This window comes from Balaenoptera musculus, chromosome 2, assembly GCF_009873245.2.
Source record: "Balaenoptera musculus isolate JJ_BM4_2016_0621 chromosome 2, mBalMus1.pri.v3, whole genome shotgun sequence".
Taxonomy (NCBI): Eukaryota; Metazoa; Chordata; class Mammalia; order Artiodactyla; family Balaenopteridae; genus Balaenoptera; species Balaenoptera musculus.
Genome location: NC_045786.1, coordinates 108,522,638 through 108,548,977, shown reverse-complemented (window position 1 = coordinate 108,548,977; position 26,340 = coordinate 108,522,638). Strand labels below are relative to the sequence as shown.

The 26,340-nt window shown below is 33.3% G+C and overlaps 1 protein-coding gene across 6 annotated transcripts in view; it reads left to right on the top strand.

Annotated features, from left to right (window-relative positions):
- Window positions 1-26,340, top strand: part of STRN3 (striatin 3) — a 123,069-nt gene that overhangs the window by 94,103 nt on the left and 2,626 nt on the right. For 4 of the 6 annotated variants that reach the window (XM_036842432.1, XM_036842431.1, XM_036842433.1 and 1 more), the window contains 9 exons: window positions 6,232-6,369; window positions 10,548-10,681; window positions 12,014-12,189; window positions 12,383-12,430; window positions 12,730-12,851; window positions 16,190-16,357; window positions 17,698-17,838; window positions 20,958-21,065; window positions 26,200-26,286. In XM_036842432.1, coding sequence (XP_036698327.1) covers window positions 6,232-6,369; window positions 10,548-10,681; window positions 12,014-12,189; window positions 12,383-12,430; window positions 12,730-12,851; window positions 16,190-16,357; window positions 17,698-17,838; window positions 20,958-21,065; window positions 26,200-26,286 — 1,122 coding nt within the window. The remainder of the gene's footprint in view (window positions 1-6,231; window positions 6,370-10,547; window positions 10,682-12,013; window positions 12,190-12,382; window positions 12,431-12,729; window positions 12,852-16,189; window positions 16,358-17,697; window positions 17,839-20,957; window positions 21,066-26,199; window positions 26,287-26,340) is intronic. The other 2 variants (XM_036842434.1, XM_036842435.1) reach the window with 1 other exon arrangement.

Genomic DNA, 26,340 nt, shown 5'->3' with positions numbered 1-26,340 from the left:
TTTTTAACTCATTTTTTCTTAATATTCATAGTCATCTAAATAAAATATAATTTTAGTGGTTACATAGTATTGCATTTTGTGGATTTAACCCAGCCTCCATTAGTTAATCCTTCAGATTGTTTCTCATTTTTACTGTTTTTATAAACACCAGTGCTTTTAAGTTTACCCATGTATGGTAGATATAAAGATGAGGTTTCCAACAGTGTCTCAGGAGTGAATAATTAGGAAATAATAAATTATGTTTCTCTTTACACTTCCTTTGTGAATTAGTTAAATAAAAACTTTTTGCTCTTGAATATAGAGTTCACTTTGAAAATGTTGGCTCTGAATCCCTGCCATGGAAATAATTTTTTTTTAATTGATGGATAATAAACTTAGGTCTTAATCCAGGTAGAACATCATGTTAATGCTAAGATACAATTTTACATGAAAAGATAATTCATGAATTTCCTTAGCATTCTTATTATCTATTTTTGTTGGGTTTTCTTCTGATATTTTCGCAGATGTGGCTTTGTATAAGTTAGAATAATTCATAAACTTTAGCCTTTTCTTTTTTTTCTTTATTCCAAAATGTGAATGAATCACACCTGTTGGATCATAGCACTAAGTTTCTACAGAGTTTTTTCCAGCTTCTTAAAGGGAAGAAAATTATTTGCTAACTTTACCATGTGAAATCAGATATAATCCAATCTAAATGCCTTTTTTTTTTTTAATGGGAAAAAAAGTGATGAGAATGCCAACTTTTTAACTTTGTAAAGACTCAACCATGATTTGACTCTTAAAAATGGAAAGACTTCTAAAATCAAGAGCCAGGAAGCTAATGTTTATCTGTCTTCCAGTTTGTTCACTCCGTTTCACCCTTCTTTTTTCCCAGCTAAGGCAAAAGAAAATAAAAGTGACATCCTTGCCTTGGACTGTAGATACAATTCAGTATTAATTTTCTTTTTCTTTTTCTTACTTTTTCTATTAGCATTTCTAAGAGTCAACACCATGAAACTAAAGAGACTTGATACAGTTATTTTGGTCTCAAGCTTCAGAAGGGTTAAGCTTCCTTTTCCTTGTAACTTTTTATTTTGACATAACTTCAAACTTAAGGAAAAGTTGCAAGAAAATAGTGTAAAGAATTCCATGCACTTTCACAGTTTCTTTAAATGTTAACATTTTACTATATTTGCTTTATCCCTTCTCTCTTTAAATATGTACCTTTATTATTTTGAACAGTTCAGAAAACTGAGTAAGTACTGGACATGTTGCTCCTTAGATACCTTAGTGCATACACATTCTCCTATATGACCACAGTACAATGATGAAAATCAGGGAATTAAGTGATATAATACTATTATCTAATCTAAAACTCTTGTTTTCTATAATCTTTAAATAATTTCTAAGCTTTCTGTAATTGGGAAAGGGAGTGGGAGGGTTCTGAATTCATCTTTTGTTAATATCTTGGTCTGATAGGATTTTTCTAGCTTTCTATGGTCTCCTTTCTTGCAGTATTTTATGTCTCAGTAAAAACATGTAAATCAATAACAAAAATCACACTGTGTATAGCAACTGAAGTAAGGGTAAAGCATCTAAAATTTGGAACCTTTATTTAGAATATGAAGGAGGAGGGTAAATAGCTTTTAAGACTTTGGTATTTGTTTCGGTTTTTCAACGTGGAAAGTTTAAATTGTGGATTGTAATATGTTTTCCTTTAATAGATAGTCTTATTCTTGCTTATTGTTATTCCTATGCTATTTTATACTTATAAAATTGAGGCTTATAAAGATTAGATTATTTCATGTCCTTTCTTCAAAAGATTTCTGTTTCAAAGATTCACATATAAATGAGCATCCCTGGATCATTGTCTAGTTTTCCTTTTTTAAAAAAAGTTTCATATTAGTGTTTGTCATTTGCTATTCCAGATTCAGGATGACAAACTGTCAAGAGGGAATGCAATATTTTTGTAAATTGTGACTTAAGTCCAATCATCTATATATTATGCATTTTAGAACATTTAAGGTGAAATTATTATTTTGTAGCAATAACTTTCAGTGAGCCTATAAAAGCACCTTGGCACATACTATAAAATGACTGTGATGATTAACCTGCTTCTGTTTTGGAGAGAGTCCATAAAACTGTTCACTATTCTCTTTCTTGCATCAAATCAAAGACGAACAGTTGTTTCGTAGTTAAGGGATATTATTTTCAGCTAAGAAATGCAGTTGTTTTATATTTCTGGCTTCAATTTCACACTTCTAAAACAGACCACTCTTCCACTCAGGTTTCTTTCTCTTTTTTCTCCCCCAAAAAAATAATTTAGGTATTTTGACAAAGGGGAGAAGGTATTTTGATGCTCTTTCAGGACACATTTTTAAACTGCAGAATCACTTTGCAGCTAAACTATTTTTTCCTTAATATTGTGATGTCATTTTTTTTAAGATGACATTTGTCATGTCAGAGCTTTCTTTTAATTAAGATGATAGTCAGAAAATACAACAGATCAAGCAAACATGACATAACTAAACCTTATTCTAAAATAAACTTATCTTTTCCAGATTGCCTGCTAAACATTTGGTTTCACTTCAGAGTATAAGGCTGATTAACAAAGGGAGAAGAACAGTAGACTGAGAAAGGGAAAACAGTAGATTCAGTAAAAAAAAAAAAAATTACTGTTTTGCTTACAATAATAGAGTAATGGAAAGATAGATTTCATGTCATGAGTGTGTATGTTTGTGAGTGTGAATTTAAAAGCACTTAACACAGCAGTTGTCAGTCCATAGTTTGGCGTATACATGGCATACTGTTTTTTGTTTTCCTAGAATCTGTTTAGATGATTGTGCACTTGTATAGACTTGATGGTCGTGGTTAAGAGGTAGATGGGTTGTTTTATTATTCATAGTGGTAAAAGAACAGTTTTTCTTGGTGTTATAATTAGAAAGAGTATTTCTTCTATAGATTAGAGTAATAATTGAGAATCAACTTTTGTTTAATTAATACTTAATGAGTCTTCAATTATGCCCTTGAATATTTTTATAATGTTATGTATAACATTCTGTTACACTAATATGATTACAATTTTCTCATTATTGCTAATTAGATTTCAAATTTTTTGAAATTGCATTTCATTACAATTACTGTATTTAGAATACAGGATAGATTTAGAAAGAGAATGAAGGAGCATTAAATGTAGTTAGTTGAAAGATGTTCTACAAAGTAGGTGCTAGATAGGACTGTTACATCTGGTTAAGAAATCTGCCTTCATCTTTTAGCAGTTTTTGAGAAACTAGAATTAAAGCAGGGACATTCCGTCTTTCCTAAACTTGCCACTGTGCCAAACAGAAACTAATGTTTGGCTATAGTATGCAAGCCAAAAAAAGTAATAATTATATAATTTGGGATCCTCAGTTTGAACATTAATTAACTTTCATGTTGTCTCCTGCTTTCCTTTTCTTCCATATTTCCCAGTCCATGTGTTCAGGAAGATATGACTTACCTGTAATGATAAAACTTTTTCTTGTCTTTATTATATTTAGCTATCATATGATGAAATTATTTATAAGTAATATCTAACAAAGTCAAATTTATGGTATACATAAGTATGATAAGAGTGAGCAGAGAAAGATTGACAAAGGCTCACAGAGGAGATGGAAGTATGTGCAGGAAGTATTCTTACCTTTCTAAGGGATAGGTAAGGACAGATATGACAAAATATGGTAGAAAGAACCTTGGTGAATATTGATACTATAGGGAAACTGCTCTGATTTGAAAATTAGGGAGATTTGTATTGTGGAGCAGTAAAAGATGAGATTGGGTAGGAAAATAGGATCAGCACATATGAAGCACATACAGGGTTAAGTACAAGATTTTAGTTAGCTTTGATTGAAAGAGTGTTGAAGTGCTGTTTGTGGTTTCAGAGTAAGGAGTGATATGATAAATGTGATAATTTTGGAAAACTTATCTAGCTGTAGTATTCAAATTTGATTAAAGACAAATGGAGCTGGGAGAGAGGAAAACCAATTAGGAACCTTCTGCAGTAATTCATAAGAATGAAAGCTTTGACTAGAATAAAGTCAATAGCAAGAAAGAGATTAATCTGAAGAATACTTTTTTTTATAATATGTTTTATTTATTTTTAATTTTTTAAATTTACTTTTGGCTGCATTGGGTCTTCGTTGCTGTGCGCGGGCTTTCTCTAGTTGCGGCGAGCAGGGGCTACTCTTTGTTGCAGTGCACGGGCTTCTCGTTGTGGTGGCTTCTCTTGCTGCGGAGCACAGGCTCTAGGTGCACAGGCTCAGTAGTTGTGGCACACGGGTCCTAGAGCGCACGGGCTTTAGTAGTTGCGACGCGTGGGCTCAGTAGTTGTGGCTTGCGGGCTCTAGGGTGCGCAGGCTTCAGTAGTTGTTACGTGCAGGCTTAGTTGCTCTGCAGCATGTGGGATCTTCCCGGACCAGGGATTGAACCCATGTCCCCTGCATTGGCAGGCGGATTCTTAACCTCTGTGCCACCAGGGAAGTCCCTGAAGAATACTTTAAAGGAGGATTCTATTTAAAAACAAATCTCCCCCCTCTCCTCATTTATAAGTTGAAAAGGAATTCTTAAGATGTGGTTGCAGGGCTTCCCTGCACTATAGAGCCCGCGAGCCACAATTACTGAGCCTGTGTGTCACAACTACCGAAGCCCGCGTGCCACAACTACTGAAGCCCACTTGCCTAGAGCCCATGCGCCGCAACAAGAGAAGCCACCACAATGAGAAGCTCTCACACTGCAACAAAGAGTAGCCCCTGCTCGCCGCAACTAGAGAAAGCCCGCGAGCAGCAATGAAGACCCAACACAGCCAAAAATATAAATTAAAAAAAAAAAAAAAGATGTGGTTGCAGGATTTTAAGAACAGAAATCAAGTCAATGATGTTGGTACTCATAAGTGGGAAAGTTATAAAGAGCTATTTTGTGAGAAAGGATAACATTCATCTTCTTTCATGTTGAATTTCACTGATGGTTAGACTTCCAGTTGGCAGTTTTTCATTTATTAGAGAATTTGTTTACAGGCACTTCATTGTCAGGGGGAAAATCCTCAGATAATAAATGAGTTTCTCCATTATAATTACTTTAGGAAATTCAGACTGCTTGACATTTTGCATACAGTAGAGTTGCTTAAGCATTTCTAAGAAGTTAGGGATTACTGTGAAACAGAGTTAATAAATGTATAAGATTCCACCTATTTCCATTAAGCCTTATAATCTCACTATCTAGCATTCTGTTAGGGATACATAAATGAATGATAGTTCCTATAGAATTACTAATATTCTCATAGCCATAGTGAAATTTAATAATTATGTAGTCTAATTAGTCCATTAATGTTGACATTAGTAAATAAGGTCATAAAGTGTGGCCTTGGATTTGCCTATTTTAATTGTTTTTACTTTATATTGACTATAAAGCATTTTCTTTTGTCTTTTCAAATTATTTTTTCTGACATTCTTAAAACTATTTTCTTTCAAAATACATAAGAGAAATGATTCTCCTGTCATTTCTGAATTTCACAGTTAAAGAGATCCCACAGTACTGTAGATGCTACTGAGTTTTGCATATTTGGGCCTGAATTATCCATGCAACAGCTGAAATTCTCTCCTTAAACTTATGGCCTATGACAATGTTGACTTTTTATACTATGATGAGAAACTAAGAGAGCTCATGGGTAAATCAGGTTTTTCAAATTTGGGAAAAGTGAAAAAACATTTTGAGGAAAATTGGAGTTGATTTGTTAATGACATGTTTGTGTGAACATGGCAGGAAAATATCCACATAAACACAGGGAAAGTTAACTGTTTGTTGCACCCTCATAAAAATCATTTGTACTAATTTCTTTGTTAATGTTTTAAAATAATGGATTAAGTTGGAAAAACTCATGTTTTATTCTTTACACTGTTAAATGGTAACTTAAACACCAAAATTTTTTGTTTTAATGGTACCTTCTCTGTCTGTGAGCTTAGAATTTTGGTTGTGTGACAGAAGACTCAATTTTATGTATATATGTATCTCCACAGAACTAGTGAATATCTTAAATATTTAAATTATTTATTTGGGGGGGTTGGTATGGAAAATTGAAGACATCTTTGATTATTGGAGATTTTTATAACTGGAACTTCTTAAAAATAGCCTGTTTTGTTAGTAAGTAGGTTTTTAAGGCTGCTAGCAAGTCAAGCGGTAGCTGTTACATGAACCTCTACTGCTGACATTAATTTACAGGGGTCAACAGGACAAAACTCTACGACATGATAGCTGATCTGGGAGATGATGAGCTGCCCCTCATCCCTTCAGGAATCATAAATCAGTCTAGGTCAGCCTCTACTAGAACTGATCATGAAGGTGCAAGAGCAGAGGAAGGTACAAAATTTAGCTATCATGTTTATTTACATTGCAGAAGACATTAATTCCAAATCACATCTCCTTAATATTATAAACTTGCTGCTGTTTTAAAATGATCAGTTTATATGATCTTCAGAGAAGGTGTTGGGCAAGCTCTTGGTGTAATTGTCCTAAGAGATTTTGAAATTTTTGGCTTCTGTGTCTTTATAATTTTTTTGTTTGTTTTTGATGTTAGGTGGAGTTGTTTCATATATCATTTCCAAGTACCTTTCTGAACTGTGACTTTAGCTTACAGATCTAGTAGCAGAGGAATAGTAGACTTGAAATAGTACATATGGAAAAGAACTATTTAGTCATTTTGTCATATTGCTTACATTTAGTAACTAATAATAACTGTCACCGATTAGGAGACAACTAAGTGACAGACATTGTGCTTGGAACTTTACATGTATTATTTCTAAATATATATATATATATATATATATATATATATAAAACAATTGCCTAATTTAATCATTTTAGAATAAGGCAGCATCATTATTCTTTAACCTGGTACCAAGTATATACTACTTGTAATGAATTTTCTAAAGTTTGCCTAAAGTAGAAATGTGCAGGAAATGAAAATACTATTTAGGCATTTTTTTCCATAATTGATTTTAGCTGAAGATACGTAGATGTACTTGAGTAATTTATAAATTAGGTCTAGATAGTTATAATTCTAAGTAATGAGACTGAATTCTTACCAAAGGTTTATTGTGATATATAATACATATATAAAGGATAATCCATTATCTAATAATTTGGCATATAGATTGAATTTCATTGGTATTTCTGCTTTTGCTCTGTAAGGTAATTTGATACCCCAGTCAAAAAATTTTGAATACATCTTATTCTCTTCTAAGGGTTCTCTACTAGTACATTTTCCTTAAAGTTAAATAATTTTGCATTTTTCCTTTACAGTCAATTATCTCTACATGCATTTACCACTCGCCATAATCTAGGAATATTTGAGGAAGGATAAAGAAAATCACTAAAATAATAAAACCAAAACAAAACATATTAAAGCATGAAAAGCAACAGGAAAAGTAGAAGTCTATTGATTTTTCCTAGATCTCTTTCCCACTGTTAAGCTATTTTCCTGTTTTACTTTAGGAAGTATTTTCTAAAATGCATATACCAGCTCCACTATTCTTCATTTTATGCATTTAGTAATGGTTTACCAAAACAGTGCATAGGAAAACTTGCTGAAATTTTTGTAGTTAACACTGTACATAAACTGCAGATTTTACAGTTTAAGGCAAGGCCATATTAGCAGGAATTAGGGACCCTTTTAAATGTTTCAAACCAATGACCTATAGAAAAAAACCAGTCAAGACTCATGCTACACAAAAACCAATTTAGAACTTGTATGTATGTTTGTGTCTAATTGTGCTTTTTAAAGAAAAAAATGTAAGTCAGTGATCTGACTATTAATAGTGGAAGGTCTAGGAGGTGGGAAGATAAGCATAACCTTATTACACTTTTTAAAGGGTAAATATTATTAGAATTTGTTACTAAAAAGATTTAAGTTCAGCTTTGACTTAGAGCTAAGAAGGGAACATTAGAGTTCATAATCTCTTATTTTCAGTGGCCATCTCCAACTTTATGCATTCCTATTGAAGGCCATGTCATACCTCATTTTATAAAGAAAAAAATGTCTGTTTTCAAGGAGAGAAACTTACACATTACAACATTTCAGACTGTTTTTAGTTAAGACTTAAGGTATACCATGTTGCCACTGGCATGGGTGGAATCAGTTACTGAGCTGTGTTCTTTAGATTTGATAAAATTGAAGGAGATAGGAAGAGTTTGATATGTGAGCTACAGGTTTCCTTGGTCATTAGTGTCCATAAAAAGGAGGATTAATTTAAAAAGTACACAAAGGACCTTGTTGTAAGACCTCATTTTGTAGACCCTAAGATTTCCGTAAAGGGAAATGCTAATATGATAATAGTTTTCTTAAATTGCTTGATGAAATCTTTTAGGCTATCTAATAAAAGGTATCATAATTTATATCATTAAAAACTGCTCCTTTTAATAATTTTTCTTTGAATTGCTAATAACATTTTTATGCTTATGTAATCATGTGCTGTAGGTAATTATGTTAACATTAATAAAATGAATTTATAGAATAGAAATTAATTCCCTCTGCAAAGAAACAAGGGCGGATAAATTGAGTATTTATTAAGATTGCTATATGCCACAGTAATGGGTGATTGTGGAAAGGAGAAATACAGCTTAAAAGATTTTTTTCACCGAGATGTATATGTAGTAAATGCTGAGTGAGCAGGATAGCTTGCTATATATAAATGGATATATGTGTATAGAGATAGAGAACTGTAGTTATGTGATTAATTAGAAATTGGTATACTTTTTATTTAATACAATTAATCTAAAACTCTAATAAAACTAGCTAATATTGCTTAGACACTTCCCTTCACATGCTCTTAAATTGGTCAGTAACTGATAAGAAATATCTCTGCAAAAAGAATATGTAATAATGCAGAATAATTAGTTACCATGTTAAAGTTACCAATACTTTATTGGGCTTTTATCAAAAGTTCTGTTATTGAGTGTTTGTATAATTGTGAGTGGGAGGAATTGTGGCATTTTGTTCTAACTTGTCTTAGAAACAAATTCTGAGCTTAAAAGAAAAACATGTCCTTGTACTGGCTAAAAATGCTTTGAGAAAGTAATACCTAATGAATTTTATATAATTGTTCTTAAACATAATTTTAAACTATTGATTTTATAATTCTCAGCTTCTTCTGGTATTACCAATAACTGCATACTAGATGCTGGTAGGAAGGATCAATGCTATAGGTTATTTAGATTCAGTAGGTATAGTCATTATAAAATTAATTAAATACTACTATCCCTGTGTGTATTTTCTATCCGATTTACCCTATATCAGTTGCTGACACACAGCTTCATTTTAGATATGTCATTCAGGACCCTATTTGAATCAAATAATATAGCTTACTTTGATATTACAGATTACTTTAATAAATAATAAGATATTCTAAATAAGGATGAATTTTACTTTTGCCATAGTATATATCTATCTAGGAGAAGTTGACTTGTATCTTAGAATATTTTCAGTAGTATTAGTGATGACTGACAAATTTTATGACATCTGTTATGTTTCCTATAGTGTATTAAATTTATATCATCATCTTTTATGGGAATTTTTCAAAATTGATAAATAGCTTGAATTTTTATGTTTCCCTTTTAAATTTGCTCATGGATTTTAATATGTATTGACATGTTGAGTTGTTTTGTATTACAATGACTTATGTACTTTCCCCTTGTATTTTAAGATTAAAATTTTGCTTTCAAAGCATGTTTGAAATGATACGGAGAATTATTGCTTATACTGTAACTGTAATAGCAAAATATATAGTAGTGTAGTTATTCTAATTATGGCAGTCTTTGATTTTAATTGGTCCAAGTATCAGAAGTTTAAAGTGCTATCCATAGTCAGTATAGATTAGTTATTTTATTTTAGAAGTATAATGGTAAATAAAAGGGAAGTTAATATAAAAAAACATAGTCAAAGTTTGAAAGCTGGAAGCCATTCTGAAGATCACATACATTAACCTTTTAGGGAAAGAAAACGGACAGTGATGATAGAACTGCCCTTTTCCTAGACCATTGCTGTTACTGAAGAAATCTGAGCAATTTAAGGCTTCAATTCAGTAAACTGATACACTGTACTGCAGACTGGAAACCATTTACATGTGAATACTTATATTAATTTTTACCAGGGACTAGAATACCTAGCACTTTCAAACAAATATGATAGAAAGCAAAAGGACTTAGCAACAACCTATTATGTTTTAAAAATACTATAATTATAGTTGTACCAAAGTGATACATGATGTAAATAGACAAAGCTTTTGTGCCCCACCTCCCACCCTGAAATAATATATCTAGTGCACATTTGATTTGTGGGAAATTATGCTCAGTTCCAAAATAAACACTTGTTTATTACTACACAGTAATAGGATTTTTTGAGTGGAAGAAATGAGGGAAGTGGGAAAAAAATTAATTATATTACTGAATATTGTAACTGTTAAGTGCTTACATTTCCCCCACAATATTGTCTTGTACTGTATGATTTTTCAGCATTTAAGAAGCGGTTTTGTTCTTTATAGCTGAACCAATAACGTTTCCATCTGGAGGAGGCAAGTCATTTATTATGGGTTCTGATGATGTTTTGTTAAGTGTACTGGGCCTTGGAGACCTTGCAGACTTGACGGTAACAAATGATGCAGACTATAGTTATGATGTAAGTGCAGTTTTATTTTTAATTTTTTAATGATTTAATAGAAGGCTCCTTATTTTTTGGAAACACTTATAAAACAGAATTAATGTCAAGGTGCATGGAAAAGATAAGTTTAAGTGTGACATTGTGTTTATTTGAAGTGACATGTAGTTTTTTTCTTATAACTACTTTCTTTGTGGTGTTTAAATTTTTTCTTAGGTATTGTGGTGGATTAGTTAGGAGTTTGGGGTGATTGATTACCTTAAAATATTGGTTGATAAATATCTACCTGAGTAGTCAACTCTCAATTACCTACTCAAATTAAGCCATATTTTGCTGTTAACAAGAGAAAAATAGGTAACCCGAATCACTTATTTGCCTTCAGGATAATTCTTAAAAAACACGTTTTATTGTCGAACTTTTTTTTTAAAGGATAATGTTGGAGTTAGTTTGTCATTTCCTGAATATTTAGTCCTTCATTTGAGGGATGGGGAGAGGATGGAGAGGACGTGGGAAGGACAGTGTTAGAGGTGAAACTAGTCTTGGATTAAATTTTTTATAGACAATAAACCCTCAATTGAGAGTTAACTATACTTGTTTAGATTTTGTATTAGTGAATTTGCAGTTTTTCAGCAAATTAATTTTTTTCCTTTTATAACAAAGTCCTTTTTTCTACATTTTATACTTATGTTAGCATGCTTTTTTAGAGACATCAGCCTTGGTGGGCTGGATTATTCTCATTAATACTTTTAAAGTATATAAGCAACTAAATTCCAATAAACTTTTGACTACTTTAGAAGTGGTTTCACAGCCTATCTTTACAGATGGAGAAATGAAGGTAAAAAGATTAACCTCTTATCAATATCAATAAAGTGTCTTTAGTTCAGACTTTTGGAAAGTACTTTAACTTGCTGCCTTGAAAAATGTCACATGCTGATTTTCTAAATGACAGCTGTATTGTTAATGTTGTACCCTTGGATTTTTAGTAGTAATTTATATAATTTTTATTGTTTTAATGTAAAGTATTGCAGCATGGTAGTTTTTTTGTTTTGTTTTGTTTTTGTTCTCATTTGATGTTTAATAGGACTTCGGGTTTACCCTGATGATTAGGTAAAACAGATTAAGGGACTCATTTGATCTAAGTATTTGAAAGCTAATGAAATTATTCTTCTTAGTTCTTATTAAATGATAAAGATTTGTTATAAAGTTTTTAAGGTATACTAAATTTCCGCTGGACATTTTATTTTAGCAAAGCAGTTTTGAATATATATTTTAAACACGCCAAAACAAACAAAAATTCCACATGCCTATCAATTAACTACTTTTACCACTAAATATTGCACTCTTTCTTTTTAGTTGCCTGCCAATAAAGATGCCTTTCGAAAGACATGGAATCCCAAGTATACACTACGTAGCCATTTTGATGGAGTACGGGCATTAGCTTTTCATCCTGTAGAACCTGTGCTGGTTACTGCCTCTGAGGACCATACTCTGAAACTTTGGAACTTGCAAAAAACAGTTCCTGCCAAAAAGCAAGTATTTTAATGTTAGCCTATTTTTTTTCCTTCCAAATTTGCTAATTGTAAATAACTGTTATTCTTTATGGTCCCATATCTTTTATGTACTCATTTGATCTTTCCTAATGACTCTTGTATATCAACCAATGATTTACCATTATTTATCTTCTCTCCCCCCCCCCCCGCCCTTTTTTTCCCCCTCTTTTAGGAGTGCCTCTTTAGATGTAGAGCCTATCTACACATTTAGGGCCCACATGTAAGTTTTATTGAATTAGGACTTAATTAACAACCATAGTTATTGTTAACTATTATTTATCAATTGTAAAACCTTATAATTTTCTCATAATATTTGTTTTATATTAGGAAAGACATACTGAACAATATTTCATTTGATTAATAATTGTATTAGTGAGAATATAATCAGCACTGTTCAAATGTACATGTTTACCTAAACAGTTTTAGATACCACATAAATTTAGAGAGAGGTTGGGGGGTGCAGATATGAGTTTCTTCTTAGGCTTTATAAGTAATTTCTTTCCTCTTTTCCTATAATAGTGGTCCTGTTCTATCATTAGCTATTAGTTCTAATGGAGAACAGTGTTTTAGTGGTGGTATTGATGCAACTATCCAGTGGTGGAATATGCCTAGTCCTAATGTGGATCCATATGATACATATGGTAAGTAAAAGGCTCAAGATGTTTTTTTAAAAGTGAATGGGGCTGCAAAAATAATCACCTCAAATATTATAAGATTATTTAAATATGTATTAGTCTCTTCATTTAATCCTTCCATTTACTAGTAATGTGCTTTATTAAAGAGAAAAATTAAGAAATATCATGTCATGAATATTTTAGCCTGCAAGTTGGTACTTCCTCTATGGTGTTCAAAAATTAAAAACTGTATTAATTAAAACATTAATTTCAGTACTAGTTACAGAAAGAATAAATTTTAATATAGGGAATAATTTTTAAAACTTAAATACTTTATGTAGTTCAAAAAATATTTAGTGGGAGACAATAGAAACAAATTAGGGACATAAGGGTATAAATCAGTCAACTTGAGGGACAATAAATTCCTTAATTTAAAAAAAAAACTTCCATTCCCAAATGCCACTTTTAGAATCTGGCTAACAAATACCTGCACATGTATTCAAATATATTTACAAGGGCATTGTTTGTAATTATAAAAAATTAAATTAAAATGAATGTTTATAAGTATGAGAATGGTTAAATAGTTGTCTACTTAATGGTTGGTTCATTTAAAAAGAATTTAAGGGACTTCCCTGGTGGTCCAGTGTCTAAGGCTCTGTACTCCCAATGCTGGGGGCCCGGGTTTGATCCCTGGTCAGGGAACTAGATCCCACATGCCACAACTAAGAGCCCACATGCCACAACTAAGAGTTCACATGCCACAACTAAAGATCCCACTCGCTGCAACGAAGATCCCATGTGCCGCAACCAGCACAGCCAAATAAATAAGTAAATATTTTTTAAAAAAGAATTTAAGAGCTCTTTGGTCTTTTTATTTAACACACACTTGGTGCCTGAATTTGCCAGATGTCAAGCATACATCAAGAAATAAGAATTAGTCTAATAGAAAAAACAGACTTTAAACACAAACAAGGGGATGGATAGTTACAAATTGTGGTAAATGGTATGAAGATACAGTACTGTGAGAGAGAGTAACAGCCAAAAGTCTTCTTTAGGTATAGTCTAAAATAATCACATTCAAGCCAAAATCTAAAGAACAAAAGTTAACTTTTAGTAAAGAGTTTTAAGCCAGGAAGCAACTTGGAAATGTAAGGTTTAAAAAGATAACTCTGGCTGTTGCAAGGAGAATAGATTGGGGGTGGGAAGAGTGGAGAAAGGAGGAATACCAGTGTGAAGTTGTAAAGTTGTAACATAGTGATCTGGTAGACTAGGTGAGAGATGATGTTGCCAAGATTAGAGTGGATAGTAGAGCAGTTGGAGAGAAATAGATTTAAGACATACTGGGGAGATAGGGTAGAACAGACAGAATCTATTGATAAATTGGGTTGAGTGGATATAGTGATGGATGAGTGACTCTTGTTTATTTTTTAACAGCTTTATTGAGGTATAATTCACATATGATAAGATTCACCCTTTTGAAGTATACAGTTCAGTAGTTTTTACCATATTCACAGGGTTGTGCAATCATTACCACTATCTAATTCAGAACTTTTTCATTACCACACCTGCATTTTTAACATTAGCAACTGAGTATACGATGGTAGCATATTGAATGGGAACAGAACAGGTGTGAGAAGATAAAGGTTGCTGAGTTTGGGTTTTTATGCATGTTAAGAGATGGCAATATCAAGTAGGTACCATCAGTGTCAAGATGTGAGAATGGGTGGTATTACATAGGGAGAATGTGTTGTATAGGGTAGGAAGAGAAGGCAAAATCCTGAGGAACTCTGACATGGTGGGTGGGGTGGCTAGAGCAAGAGAACCAACCAAAAAAACTAAGAAGGCATGGCCTGTGAGGTAGGAGGATGTCCAGGAAAATGTGGAATCATGCAAGCATACCATTTTGAGAAGAAATGGTATGCACTTTCAAATGTTGCTTAGAGGTCTAATAATATAAGGATAGGAAGGTTCTTTTTTATAAGTAACAAGTAGATCATCCAGGTTTTGGCCAGACAGAGGTTGGATGTTGGGGTTAAGACCAGAAGGTAAAGGGACCTCTGGATGACCTTTCAAGGTACACTCTATGGATGAAAAGCACTGTGATGAGAAGAAGGGAAGGAGGGAAAGGAGGAAGGAAGGAAGGGAAATGTTATTAAATTTGATAGAATAGACTTCGTCATTGGTGATTTTAACAAGGGTTGTTTTGGTGTGGTGATGGTATTGGAGTGATTTAGAGAGTAAATGGGAGGTAAGAAAGCACATTTACTCAACATGGTTTTCTATTATTTGGTGGGAGGGTGGTGTAAGGTTTGTTTATTAGGTTGAGAGATTTTGGAGCATATTCGTTTGCTGTGGTAATGATCCCAGGGAGGAGGATAATCTGTGTAGTAGAAAAACTAAACATGAAAGCAATTTAGTGTGTTGAATGGAATCCAGAATACCTGGTGGAATTAGCCTTTTGAGGGAGGGAGGATAATTCCTTAGTTGTATCTGGAAACACGGAGAAGATGGTTTTAGATACTAGTAGATTTATAGGTTGGGTGACAGAAAGGTAGGGGAAAAGTTTCTATTTCAACGCTCTATTTCCCCAGTGAAGTAGGAGAGAGAATCATTCATGAGTAAGGGAGGTTACGAACTGAGTATTACAGAGATGATGAGAAATATCTGTGGAAAGTGGGAATTTAGTAGAGAAACAGGACTGTAGGACAAATGATGTTCAATGTTATTAGCCCCCATTGTCCATCAAATGAATGGATAAATAAAATGTAGTATATCCATACACTGGAGTATTATTTGGCAATAAAAGGAAATGAAGCACTGATACATGCTACAATGTGGATGAACCTTGAAAACATTACGGTAAGTGAAAGAAGTCACAAAAAGCTATTTGTGTAAAATGTCCAGAATAGGCAAATTTATAGAAACAAAGTAGAATAATGGTTGCCTAGGGCTGCAGAAAGGCAGAGAGGAAGATTGGGGGGAAATAGCTAACAAGCAATGAAGGTGTCTTAAAGTTGATGTGGTGATGATTGCACAACTTGTTGAATATACTAAAAACCGTTTAATTGACACTTTAAATTGATGGGGTTTATGGCATGGGAATTACATCTCCATAAAGCTGTTTTTGTTTTTTTGGTTATTTTAAGTGTGTGTTCCTTTTAGAAAATTGCAAAAATATAGGAAAGTATTGGAAAGGGGAATAAAAATAACCCATAACTCCACAACATAGAGATGGCTATGTGCACTTTGGTTTATCTTATTATGACTGTATGTGTAGTCTTTATACTTAATAAGTTATCTTTATATACAAAAGCATTTTTTTAAAACTTCTTTCAGCTAACTTTTGTTTGTTTCTTTTGTTACAGAGCCAAATGTTCTAGCTGGCACTTTAATTGCTCATACAGATGCTGTCTGGGGTCTTGCTTATAGTGGCATAAAAAATCAATTACTGTCATGTTCAGCAGATGGCACTGTTAGATTATGGAATCCACAAGAAAAATTGCCATGTATTTGCACTTACAATGGAGACAAGGGTGAGTAAATTTTGCCTATTTGAAAAAAGCTAATTTTTTAAAAATTTGGAAGATAAAAAAGACAAAGTAGTTGATTTATTATTTCCTGACTGCTTAAAGAGATAATTGAAAGAATTTTATGAAGCTGTGATAATCTTTTTCTTCCTAGTCATTTTTTTTATAAGTAAGAAAGGTGCTTTGCAAGTATATCCTGTAGCTCCATGCTTTTTTTGACCTTTTTCTGGACATGTCCTATGTGAAGAATAGAATTATTTGTATGTAACAGTAGAGTAGACAAACAAGGCTACTTATAGAAACAGCAGGAGGCCCTCCACCAGCTCCATCCAAGTGGCTGCTTACAAAGATTGAAGGGATCACAGTCTCAAGCATACCTATAAACCACATATGAGCACACTGATTGAGAAGTCTAGCCATAATCATTGAAATAGCACCCTTAACTGGGAAGTGCAAACTGAGTTACACACATGATTTCAAGTCTTTTCCTGTCAAAGAAGGCTTTAATATACCTTGTGACTATATTTATTTATGTGCATCTGTTTATATTATTTGTGTTGGTATTATTTTTCAAGTAATTTTTAAAAAATCATACCTTTTATTTTTACTAAAAATAATTTTTTGTTTTAAAACATTTTAGATGAACATTTATGCTTAATTTTGTTGGGTCTCTAGATACCTTAGTGATTCTACTAATTTTTGAATTGCCTAAAATAAGCTTTTGAGGTGAAAATTCATTTAGATAATTTGTTTCTTGCTTCATCTAGGTAATTAATTGCTTACTCCAGATTTCACATAGTTGTGCATTGATCTGGACAGTTGAATTTAATATGTTAAAGAGCAAAATTGCTGCTTGGGCCACTTTAGGATAGTACTGCATCAGTGGATTCCAGAGTCCAAATCTTCATTTTCACAGATCCAAAAATTTGACTTGTATTAGCTATTTGATAAGGCTTACCAGTCTCAGACAGGTGAACAGTCTCCCAAGACAATGATGTGAGAATGCTATTTTATCATTTTACAGTAAGAAATAAAATTGCAAGTGGGCCAGTAAACTAACCTAGGGTTTTTTTTCTCTCTTAGAAGAAAATGCATAGGAGAACAATAACTTTTGTATATATCTACTCTTACTTTAAGAGCCTTCTAGCTATATTTTTCTTATAATGTTACAAAAACTCCTAATAATTGAGGAAAAGTTACTTATTATATCTTACCATCCTAACGCAATTGCTTTCTTTTTCATTATTACCATTATTTCAAGAATATTCAAATTCCTTTTTCTTACTAGAAAATCAGAGATTTCTAAATTATTGTGTTTACACTGTGTCTCTTTGTGCTCCTTTCAGAGCATGGAATACCTACATCGGTTGACTTTATAGGCTGTGATCCAGCTCATATGGTGACCTCTTTCAACACTGGTAGTACAGTAATTTATGATTTAGAAACATCACAGTCATTAGTGATGCTTTCATCACAGATAGATTCTGGTAAGTTTTCTGGTAAGGTTGGAACCTTAAAAAGGATTATTTCACAATAGAGGTAACCTTTTAATTTTTATATTTTGACTGTATTTAGGATGGAAAAATAATTACTTTCACTGTGTACTTATTATTTCTGCTGTTTCCTCAAAGTATGCTTAGAAGCTTGAGTGAGTATGTGGGGACAGAGAAGTGAGTAGTAGAGCAATGTAAAGGTAAAAGAAAGCAAGTGAAATAATTAAAAGTTTTTAATGAAAATACATGTGAAAGTAGAGAAAATATAATGAACCAAATGAACTCATCATCCAGCTCCAGTAATTACATGTAAATGGCCAAGGTTGTAAGTATAGGATGCGGTATGTATTTTACAGTTTATTCAAATAGGGATCCAAATAAGGCCCGTGCATTGTGATTGGTTGGTAAGTCTCTCAGGTCTCTTTTCATCTGTAGGTTCCCCCTCCATCTCTTTTATTTCCCTTGCATTTTTTAATTGAAGAAATCGGGTAGTTTGTCCTATAGAGTTTCCCATAGTTTGGATTTTGCCAGTTACATCCTTGTGGTATCATTTAATGTGCTCCTCTATTCATTTTATTTCCTGTAAATTGTTTGTGGATCTAGAGGCTTATTCAAATTCAGGTTTGATGTTTTTATTTGTCTTCATTTTAAAGTTTTTAAGTGTTTTTGGCAAGATTATTTCATAGTAATCTGTGAATTTTTTTCAGAAGTAAATATTGTCTGGTTTTTCTTTTTCTTATGTTTCCAGTCATTGCTTGGGTCCATTAATTCATTAACTGTTGAAAAATTATTTTCTAATTCTATCATTTCTTCTCCATTATTACCTAGAATGCTTCTGTAAAAAGGAACACCTCTCATCGGTAATTTGGTTACCTGGAGTTAGTAGTTATAAAGGAAAAGCAAGATAAATGATTGCTTTAAAATGATGAGGTAGTTCCCTAGCATCCTCCAAAGGTGACCAGTGAGGCTTTTGGGTATTGTTTGTTTTTATTATCATTATAATCTTTCTTGGATATAAATGCATTTTATGTATTTCAGTCTGTTGCAGGTATTATCTTTATTTGCTACTCAGATTATTTCATCTTTGGCCAGTGGGAGCTTATTCAGCTTGGCTCCTGAGTCCTCCTTTTGACATGACCCTGTTAGTTGTTGATGGTTTTCTTACTTTCTGAGATGACAAGGTGTTCTAGGTTCATCTTGTTCACTTTGCACCCCAGATCTGAAATCAGCCATTTCTCTAAGGAGCCATGGTTTCTTTTAGTGAAAATGGCATTTAAAGACTACAAGATAGGTGCTGTGCTATTGAGTCAGTCCCCATGGCTTTCGTGTCTCTTGAGTTGGTCATTGGTTTAGACTTTTTCAGTGGACAGAGCTAGAAGTACCCTTTTAATACAGAAAAAGACTGATAAATTTATACAAATACTTCCAATTCTAATTCAGATTTATATCATTGATTTCATATCTTTATCTCATTGATTTTATATCTTTATCTCATTTTCAACAATGTTGAAACTCTTGGTTCTCAGCAAAATCATCATAATTTCTTGTTTGATTTATCTCACAGTACAGATATAGTCATCTCAGAATAATAATAGCAACACCACCACCAATAGTATCATTACTGATAATAGGGTATATTCTACTAGTGTTGGACAGTCTAATTACTGTGCTTTTAAAAGTCACTAGAAGTAGTTAATTTCTTTGTGCTTATACTGCCGATTGGATATATGGTTAAGTTCATTTGTTTAATTTTATGGTTAAGTTTCATTTGTTTGATTTTTCATGACTACTCTTTTAAAAGTCATTTTATAATTATAGAAAACATTTAAATGGTTCCATGGTCAAATCTCAAACCACATTATACCCAAAGTGTCTTTTCAACCCAAGTCCCTTTCTTCCTCTTACATAGATTAGTTTTTTCAGTGTGTTTAATTTCAGTTAAGAGTTCTTGTATACATGTAGAATGATTGATTTACTTAGTCTAATAAATGTTGACAATATTTTCCCTTTTTTTTTTTTAATAATTTATCTATTTGGCTGCCTCGGGTCTTAGTTGCAGCACGTAGGATCTTTCGTTGCAGCACACAGGCTCTTCCTTGCAGCGCGCGGGCTTAGTTGCCTCGCGGCATGTGGGATCTTAGTTCCCTGACCAGGGATCGAACCCATGTCCCCTGCATTGGGAGGCGGATTCTTAACCACTGGACCATCAGGGAAGTCCCTTCCCATTTGTTTTGATCTCTCTCTTTTCTCCCTCATCACTAATCTAATCAAAAATTAAGAACTTGATAGTAAAGAAAAGGTCTCATTCCTAAGAACATTAATTCCAGTTCTCTGTTTTTTTGTCATTGTGGGTGGCATGTGGGTGGTTCTTGCAAACATCTAATTATCACTTATGAATTTTTTCTTTATTAATTGCCTCTAATTCTTTTATGGGCTATTTATTAAAAGCAATGGTTTGTGAGTCTTTTAAAAATTCTAAACCACCTATATTGACAGTCTGCATTAAAATACTTCTAACTTTTTTCTAAACTTGAGCCTAGTACTATCCATTTATATTATAGGGCATGCTAGCTTACACATATTGTAAGAAATTGTATCTCTCTAGAGTTCTAGTTTTATTTCTTAGATTTTTTGTTTTATGTATAAAAGCTTTAGTTGTTAGTGATTCTTATTTTTTGGTAAGACTAAAAAGGCCATCATTTAACTTCTGATTGAAGTATTTGTTTTTTTTTAATTGAAATATGGTTGACGGTCAATATTAAGTCAGGTGTACTACGTATTATTTGACATTTGCATACATTATGAAATGATCACCACAATAAATCTAATAACCATCTGTCCTCGTACAAATGTATTGAAATATTACTGACCATATTCCTTATGCTGTATATTACATCACCATGGCTTATTATTTTATAACTGGAGGTTTGTACCTCATAATCCCCTTCACCTCTTCCCCTGCCACTCCCTCCCCTCCCCTCTGGTAACCACCTATTTCTTTTCTGTGTCTGTGAACCTGTTTTTATTTTATTTTGTCTTGTTTGTACTTTTTTTAGATTTCACATTACATTGACGGTTTGAATTTTGGTGTATTATTCTCCTTTATTTTTCAGGTTTACAATCCAGTAATCACATTAACAGAGTAGTAAGTCATCCCACACTTCCTGTTACAATAACTGCTCATGAAGATAGACACATCAAATTTTTTGACAATAAAACGGGTAAGTAGGTTATCTTATTTTCTATATAAGATATTGACTTCATGGCTTCAAAATTGCCAAGTTAAATTGATTTAACTCAAATTTTTGCTTTACTTAATGTAGCACACTTATAATATGTTAATTTTTATCCTTAAGTATATATAATACCTTGCTTACCTCTTATGATTTCTTCATTTCATGACAGTTACAAACCCTTTCATTTGAAATTTTTTTCTTTATATTCTGTTGTGAATTAGTATAGCAGAAAATATCTCTTTCTAGTATTTGGCATTTCAAATATGTCCTTAAAATTATTTCTCAGTGGATGAAATGATGATACAGTGACAATTGTTTGTTGTCATTTTTCCTCTATTTCTTGTTGTAAGGAAAACATACCAATTATATAGAAGTCAAATCAAATTTTAATTTGGCCATAGAATTGTTTGTTTAAGGACCTCTGTATCATCTGTCATTACCTAGAATACTACATAAAGTACTGTTTGCTCTCTTTCAGGAAAAGTCTGATAGCTAAGAGAGGCTTCTTTGAGGAGCTAAAATGATTAGAGGGGTATTGAAGGACTTCCAAATAAGAAACTTAAATGTTAATTGCAACATTTTTTCAGGGCAACAAATTATCAAGCAAGACAGCAAATTAGAACTACAGATTTCTCTTTGAAGGTTGTATAGGACATGGTGATAATTTTTGGTCTTTAGAGTCTTACATAAATATCTTTGTTCAAATAGCACTTTTCATGAACAGAGGTTCCTTTTAACTCAGTAGAACAAGTTGAGAAGAGAATGGATATTCACAGGTCTATATATTGCACAGGAAAGAAGATTCATATTCATGTGAATGTTCTCAGTTAACACCTTATCAAATCAATTCTTTAAACATTTTTATGAAGCCTAAACATCTTCCACTGCTGCAAGAGCAAAGAGATAATTTCCTTTACTGTATTTCTAAAAAGATTCCTTTCATTAATTATTGAAGATTTACATTTGTAAGGGGAGGTTCAGGAATTTTAGTAGTTATATTAAAAGCAAAAAGTGAGTCTCTAGAGCTGTTTTACTGGCAGAAATCAGAAATAAGGAGCCTGTAGCCTTTTAAATTGTTTACGAATTCTACCAATTAATTCTTGGTGTTAACCAGCTAGTACCTTATTTGTAATGTGAAGATAATTGAAGCAACAGGCTCTAAACAATGGAAAATTTCTCTCTCTCATTTTCTCTCTCTCATACACACAGATACACACACATACAACACTTGAGTTAAATTAAACTGTAAATTGCGTTGAGATGTATTGTTTTTTAAAAAAGTCTTCTTTGGAAAGTGGTAATTTATTTGAATGTGATAAACTAGAATATCCCAATAACTGGTGTTGATGGTTAGCTAAGTTGTTAATAATAGGGTATTATTCTATCAAATTAATAGTAAATTTCTTGAATTTTTTTTTTTAATAAATTTATTTATTTATTTTTGGCTGTGTTGGGTCTTTGTTGCTGCACGGGCTTTTTCTAGTTGCAGCGAGCGGGGGCTACTCTTTGTTGCGGTGCGTGGGCTTCTCATCGCGGTGGCTTCTGTTGTGCAGAGCACGGGCTCTAGGGCGCATGGGCTTCAGTAGTTGTGGCATGCAGGCTCAGCAGTTGTGGCTCATGGACTCTAGAGTGCAGGCTCAGTAGTTGTGGCCACGGGCTTAGTTGTTCCGTGGCATGTGGGATCTTCCCGGACCAGGGCTCGAACCCGTGTCCCCTGCATTGGCAGGCGGGTTCTTAACCACTGCACCACCAGGGAAGCCCTTGAATTTTTTTTTTATCTGAAACATAGAAATTGATAGTATGAATGGACTCAATAAGTATTTAGATTTTAACAATAAAAGTATATTTAGTATTTTGCACTGCACTGGCTACTATCATGTATAAGATGTCGTTTCTGCTTTCTGAGGGCTTATTGCCTGGGGAAAATAGTGTGTGTGGGTGTGCACACGCTCATACATGCACACACTCATGCATAATGCAGTAGGATAAAGGAGTCTTCATAGAGTGAAGGTTTGAGTGTTTCCTTGAAAGAATGGTAAGGTGTTTGTTTGTTTGTTTGTTCTTAAGTGAAGAAAATAGGAAATTCCAGATAAGGGCATATTTTGATTAGAGGCACAGCAGTGGGAACTTGGGCTGGAACAGAAGTTTCTTATAGGCAAAGCCAGAGAGGTAAGTTTGGAGAAGGACAGCAGAAACTATTGAGGTGAACTTTTCAGAGCCAGGCTAAGAATAATGGATCTTTGTTTACACTATGCACTATGAAAACCACTTGAATATTTGAGCAGGGGTTTGCAATATTGGTTTAGAAAGAGTATTCAAGCCACACTATATGGTAGACCCTTGACTTTAGAGAATTTAAAACTTTCAATTTGTACTAATTGTTCCAGAGAGATCTTCAGGGCTCATGATTTGTAAAATTTTGGTAGAGGGACAAATATGAATTGCATATGTGCTGTGCTCAAGAGACTTAGCTAGTGGGTGAATCTGGGAGAAGGTGTAGTACAAGTGAGGGATGTGGAGGAGTTGGAGGAAGAGAGTCTGAATTGGTTATGGACTCATTCATTCAGCAAAGCTTATGAGTATCTGCCATATCCTCAGCATACTTCTCCATGCTTGGTGAACAAAGATAAAATATCTTGTCCTCTTGAATCTTATAGACAAGTGGTATATTGCTTTCTGTGAGTGAAACACTGTTCTATTTGATTTACATATACTAACATGTTTGCTCTTCTAATAGCTCTGTAAGGTAGATATAGCACTATTATCTTCATTTTATAGTTGAAATAAAGGACTTAAAAGAAGTTATTCGTTCAGTGTTACAAAACAGAGAAAATTACAGGTTTGAGATTCAAACCCATGCAGTTTGCTTCCAGAGTCCACTTTTTTTTTTAGTCTGTTTCTTCTCCATTTCATAGATGATCCAAGTCAAAGAGCTTAAGGTGCCAGGGAAGAGAGAACTGGTGACTGCATGTGTCCTCTGTTTCCTCAGTTATAGGAAGAAAGAATTAATCTTGGTGGGGGAAGAAGGGTGGTAGCAGAGCCATGGGGCAAAGGTAAATTTGGTTATATGTGAGAAGCTGCATGTATATGCTCCTGAAGGAGGGGTCCTAGTTGTTGGGAGGGGTCAGAAGCTTTGTGACTTCTGTGGTCACTAGTAGAAACCCAGCATCCAGCTTGGTTCAGCATTGCACCTCTGTAAATGGTCCAATCTGAAGGTCACTCACATTCTGAAGTGACTTCGTGACTATGTAGAGGAAGGTTGATTCTAAACTGACTTTACATATCATGGTGAGGGTTAGTTTAGTGCACAGGCAGGAAAGCTGAAGTTAAACTTGGAAAATTATAGCAGCCTTAAAGAAATGGGTAGATCTGCTATTTGGTTGAAAGAATTCTTTGGTTTAAGACATGTTAAATATAGGAGATGTAGGATCATTCTCAGGAGAGAAGTCAGAACTAGATCTGTGAATTAAGAGTCACCATCACAGAGCTGACATTTTAAGGGAAGCTAATGATGCTTAGTAGTTAACCCCCTAATGTTTTGAGGTTATTGTGCTAGAGGCCAGCCATTTCATACTCTGGATTTTTTTTTTAATAGGAATATTGAGAGGAATGGATTCTAGAACTGATAGATGAATTATGTTGGACTAATAGTATGTTGAATGATTTTTCTGTTTCTCAGGATAGTAGAGAAAAATCCTTAAAATTACTCTGTTAATCTTAGTATTGATGAAAAACAGACAAATGTGGTTGAAATGACAAGAGACTAATTTTGTCCTTAATTGATAATTGTTTAGTATTGCCAGAAAATGGCAGACTTATGTTTTTCAGAGTAAATTTTTGCACATTTGATTATGTTGTGGTTTTGTATTCAGGTCAAGGGCTATAGCCCCATGGCAAATAACAAAAGTAGGTCTATTTCAAATCTCAGTGTGGAATGTCATCAGGGAACAAGGAGCATGGCAAATGACTGTAAATAGAATTCTGGAGAAAGACCTCCATCTCTCATCAGGAGCAGCCCAGGCATTTGAGTAATAAAGATTCATTGCTGAATGAAAGGGGAGGAAATTTTTTAAGTTAGCAGTACTTGCTGCTTTATTCCTTTCTTGGATGAATCAGTTTATGATTTTGCTTTCCAACCATGAGGAACATGTATTGCCAATGCAGAGGCTGATGCCCTTGTATTTGTGCAACGCAACTTTGTATTCACAACTTGTTTTTTAATTTCAACTCACTGTTGAATCCATTTGCTTGCCAAATCTTAATGAAGATATTCACTAAATTTATGTTTTCCAGAATAGTGCTTTTGTTACTATCTGGGGAAATCCAGAGTAATTTCTGTGATGTACTCCCACCCTTCTCCCCTTTCTTGTTTCTAATCTATAAAATGATTGACATTTCAGAAGATAAATGATGCTACTAGAATCTTTAGAGAGAAATATATTTTCTGGTGATTTATTTATCATTAACCGTGTATATCAAATAATCTTTACATCTCTGAATGAGAAGGATTCTATTTTCATTTTAATTCCCCTTTACATGATCTTAAGCTTTTGATGCAACCCTATAGTCATTATGTTTTCCACTATCATATACTGTCAGATTGAAGTCACACAGATGTCTTTAGGAGTTACTGGGAAACTTCTGCATTAGAATTAAAATTGTCTTTAGAATAGTATTATAGTGGATGAACCTTGAAAACATTATACTAAGTGACAGAAGGCAGACACAAAAAGCCACGTGTTATTGTATGATTTCATTTGTATGAAGCATTTAGAATAGGCCAGTCCATAGAGAAAGCAGATTAGTGGTTACCAGGGACTTGGAGGGGAGGAATGGGGAGTGACTTGCTTAGTGGGTACAGGGTTTCCTTTTGCAGAGATGAAAATGTTCTGAACTAGATAATGGTGATGGTTGCACATCATTATGAATGTTCTAAAAGCCACTGAATTGTACCCTCTTAAATGTTTAAGATGGTAAATTTTGTGTTACGTGTATTTTATTACAATAAAAAAATATTGCTGTGGTGATATTATTTTATGTCGATATTGTATTTTGGTTTCTGATCGCTCAAGTTAGTAACTATTTAAAAACTTAATCTTCTCTGTTATGTTTTATTTAGGTAAAATGATCCATTCTATGGTAGCTCATTTGGATGCTGTTACAAGTCTAGCAGTAGATCCTAATGGAATCTACTTGATGTCTGGAAGTAAGTCTGAACCTTACTGTACTGCCCACAAATTTTATAATAGAACTGTTACTC